At 39.5% G+C, this 4,287-nt stretch overlaps 1 protein-coding gene across 2 annotated transcripts in view; it reads left to right on the top strand.

Moving 5' to 3' along the window:
• The first annotated feature begins 1,431 nt into the window (after nt 1-1,431).
• Nucleotides 1,432-4,287, top strand: part of cacnb4b (calcium channel, voltage-dependent, beta 4b subunit) — a 24,324-nt gene continuing 21,468 nt past the window's right edge. Inside the window, exons 1-3 of one of the 2 annotated variants that reach the window (XM_035678016.1) lie at nt 1,432-1,666; nt 3,046-3,088; nt 3,270-3,353. In XM_035678016.1, the coding sequence (XP_035533909.1) occupies nt 1,590-1,666; nt 3,046-3,088; nt 3,270-3,353 (204 nt within the window). In that variant the 5' untranslated portion in view covers nt 1,432-1,589. The remainder of the gene's footprint in view (nt 1,667-3,045; nt 3,089-3,269; nt 3,354-4,287) is intronic. The other variant, XM_035678019.1, reaches the window with a different exon arrangement.

Here is a 4,287-nt window from a genome sequence, read left to right as displayed (position 1 = left end):
ACATCCTCAGCTGCTTTAATCTTAATAATGCTGCCATCTGCTGGACAAAGGGAGAGACAGCATGGCGTTTCCTCAAAAGAAGAACATGCTGTGTTAGTCTCATACACAGTATAACAAACATTAACATTAGCTTCTAAAATAAAGACACCTTTAAACTCTCCTCCTTTTCCATACCACTACTATAAACGTGTATAAACAGCATATAACTTTATTTGCAAAATAACACAATTTTCTCAAAACTCTGAACAAAAAGACATAACATTAGGGTATTCTGGCACTACAAACATAACATATACATAAAAAATCAATGGTCAAAAGTCAGACATAGATTCAATCTTTATGCAACACACATAAAGAAAGAAGTCAATTTTAAAGGGTCACAAGCCCAAAAATGTTGGAACCATCAACAACACAACGGCAAAAACAACCTAATAGATATGCGTGTGCCTGATTCGTACTACAGGTGAACAAAATAAAAAATAAACTAATAGATATCACCATGAAACTTCCCCAGTTGATTACCTACATAAGGACAATAATTATTTGTATTCAGGGGCGTGTCCAGAGGGGTTGGCCTTGGGTGGCCACCGCTGAAATGTGATTGGTCATTATCCTTACCTCTGCCACTCTATCTGTTTTTCAGAGGCTGTCTGTTTTAAAGCAAGCTAAAGATATTGGAATCATATGAAACTAGTTGACTGAACGCACCCGTTGGTATCAGCAATGTCAGGGAAACGGTGGGGGTAAATAACCCCCAAAAATTGCTACAAAAAAAATTGGGATTAATCTTGGCGATGGAAAAACTGACATTTTCAAAGGGATCCCTTGACCTCTGACCTCAGGATCTCTAAATAAAAATAGGTTCTATGAGTAGCCACAAGTCTCTCCTTTGAAGACATGCCCACTTTGCACACAGTTTGGGGCAAAAACCAAACAGTTTTGTGGTGTAGATGTGTTATTTTCATCGAGTGTATCAAGTGTAAAGCTGAGACACATACTTCATGCCAACCCTGCAGAAGTCAGTGCCCCTCCTGTGCCACCCCAGTCAAAAAAAAAGTCTGGAAACGCCCCTGTTTGTAAGTTTGTAAAATGATGCATTATCTAATACTAACTTTTGGTGAAATTTACAGAAGCAACAGAAGCAAATAGAAATGTTTCTTTCTTGTCTTTTTCTTCTTCTTCTTCTTTTTTTTTTATTTTTTATTTTTTTTTTACAATAAATTGTAGCCTAAATGTGTCTCATTAATTAGCCCACTCTATGTTGCTGCTTTGAGCCTAAAATAGTTACCTTGTTCCTCATTATTGTCTCCTCAGGCTAAATTTAGGTCCCCCACCTCCCCCCCTGGTTTCTAAAATAGTTCCGTCCATCATTCGGGCGCATCTGCTGTTGAGTGGCGCGAGCGGCAGCAGTGTGCATGAACGTCCCAGCGCGCGCAGCAGGAACACAGCGAACACCTGTCTCGAGGTGGACAGACAGCGGCGGCTCGCGAGCGCTCATGTTCTTCTGTGTGGCGTGAAGCTGGAGCACGCATCTCGGAACCCGCCACCCCTCCGCTGGGCTGGACCGGAGCAGCCAGCCCTCTGGACCGATGTCCTGGCCGAGATGTCCCGACACATCTACATACGGAACAAGATTGGCGAGGGCATCCAAGCGCCTATCTTTCAGGTCGGTTCATTTTAGCTAAGCTACTTCAGAAAACACGACGGTTTTTACTTGCTTAGCAGACTGCAGGCAGCAGACACACACAAGAAAAGCACTGATTCTTTATGTAAGAAGAAAGAAAACACTTTAAAAGCTTGAGTCCCGCTGTGAATTTGGCACAGGTTACAGGTTACATTAAAATGTAGTGGAGACGGGGGCTGGTTGACACACTTTACACCAAGTGAAAGTCTCCGGTAGAAACCTTTGTAAGTCTTTTACTGAAATGTTTCCTGCCAGAAAAGACGCCATAATTGAGACTGTGAGAACTTACCCTGATATATGACTGTTAGCACGGATTGCAGTTTGTTCATAGACCCATTCTCATGAAAACAGTGATAAATAGTAAAAACGACTGGTGCTAAATACCCAGCTGTATGCTGTATGGTCATGGAGATAAATTAAATACAATTTAAATATTAAAAACGACTCAAAACATGCTTTATTAGGCATTTATTTGCCTCACTGATACATTTCCATTGTTTTGACCTTCTTGACATGCAGAAAGTTAGATTTATATTTTCTCAAGTTGTTAAGGTTTTCTTTTTTTTGGAATAACCAAAGTGTTTTATGATTAATATTTAAAGTGTTATCAGGTTATTGATTGAATAAATAACTCATAAGACTGAGTCAGCCAGGTTCTTGAGGACTAAAGTGTGCACAGATGTTTGTTTCTCGCTATTCCTTCTGCGCTGACCCAATATACTACATAAAATATTCACAATAAAAACTCAAAACTTTCTTGAAATACAGCATCTGATTCCACTTGATGTTTTAAAAGCTACACTGTAACCTTCGCGTATCTACCTCTCCAAGATTTTGCCATTCTCTTTAAGTCATATCCCGCACGTGGGCCAGTATCAGCTAATAAAAACTTTACGGAAACAAAATACTTGCTTACACTTTATACCAAATATACCAGATCATTAAATATTATCTTTAAGGACTTTAATGTTGTTTCAGGTGTGTAATGTGTTGAGTGCCTCATAAAAGTAGCAGAGGTTCTGTCTGCAAAGAGAAGGAAATGTGTCTTTTTATTAACTGATAACTAATTTTTCAGCTCAATTGATCATTAGAGGCTGCACGCTGATATTAATAGCCGGGTATTCATAGACTTAGCTAACTTGGCTTTCGACTGGTGGCTTGAATTGAGAGACAGAAGAGAGATGGTGACCCAGATTAATGGCCCTGTTTTATAAATTCAGGGAAGTAGGCTCTGACTTTTTAACGGTGACATTGTCATTAACTCTGGAGACTTGAACAGAAATGGGGCAAATCACTGGCAGATAATTAATTTAGCTCCCTGGAGATGAACTCTGCTGGTATATTTGGACGTTTTGGAAGAGGAATAGAAAGAAAGAAAGAAAAAGTCCGGAGGTAAGGAGAAAAGTAAGTAGGCAAGACAAACATATAATGCAGTACAAGCCACATTCGGTTGTGTCACATGTCTTCTGGGTGGTTAGCTGAATGAAGCATGAATGTCACCTTGCATCGTGTATTAGAGACACATTGTAGATAAAAAGTATTTCTGCTGGTTGAGACCTTTTTTTTTTTTTTTAAATCTACGCAGGTGAATCGAGGGACTTATTCCAGGAGGAGCCGACTCAAGCGTTCGGATGGCAGCACCACCTCCACCAGTTTCATCCTCAGACAGGTACTCATATACAAAGGAATAGTGTAATGTAAGATAGAAATCAGTGTCTGTCACTGGTTGTAAAATGTTTGGATTGTCATGGACATTTTTAACTATTTATCAAAGCTTATATATGAGTTTGAAACATTAATATAGCAGAAAACAACTATTAGCTATGTAAAGATATAGTGGAGTCATGGTGACCCGAGCAGAGAATGATGTCACTGTCCCTCTGCCTGTGTTGCTATCGCAGCCTCTGTGGTTTGTTTACAAAACCTGTCTGGCCATCTGGTCATGTGGATTAAGGATTCATTTCAACCAAACCAGAGTTGATGTTTGTTTCGAAGAGTTCAAAGTCTGACTAAGAAATGTCTACTTTTGTCTACGGCGTGTGGTGGCGAGTGATTGAAGTGAGCGTTCCTTTGATCAAACCAGAGTTGGTGATTGTTGGAAAGTCTAACAAAGACGGTGAGTTTGATTTTCTTTCTGTCCAGTTTGTACTGTGTTTCATGAATATCTGTGAGGTAAAATGACTGGTTTTGTCAATGGAGTCTGGTGGGCCGTAGTGCACGTTTTCTTTTGGTCTGAGATGCCGGTGCTCTAGTGCATCACCTAGTGGCAAGTGACTATTCTATAAATAACCTTAGACAGAGGATTTGTTACATTCAAAGCTTCACTTTCAGGATAACTACATATTGCATATGGAATATTGCATTTTGCATCCCACGGTTTTCTACTGAAATGGTAACATGGTTCTTCTAAATCCTTAAGAAATACATCATTCATGACTCTTCTTTACCATCACAGTGAGAGTGTATGACCTGCTTATAAATATAGTCATAAGAGTTTATGGTCAGGCCATGTTACCATAGTAAATTAGACTCAGGTTCTTATAGTTAACCTTCTGTGCACATTGTTTATGGTTAAATGCACCCTGTAGAGTTTGTGACCACTA

This window comes from Morone saxatilis, unplaced genomic scaffold, assembly GCF_004916995.1.
Source record: "Morone saxatilis isolate NCDOM2014 unplaced genomic scaffold, NCSU_SB_2.0 Contig6, whole genome shotgun sequence".
Lineage (NCBI taxonomy): Eukaryota > Metazoa > Chordata > Actinopteri > Moronidae > Morone > Morone saxatilis.
This window is presented reverse-complemented; position numbering and strand designations above follow the sequence as displayed.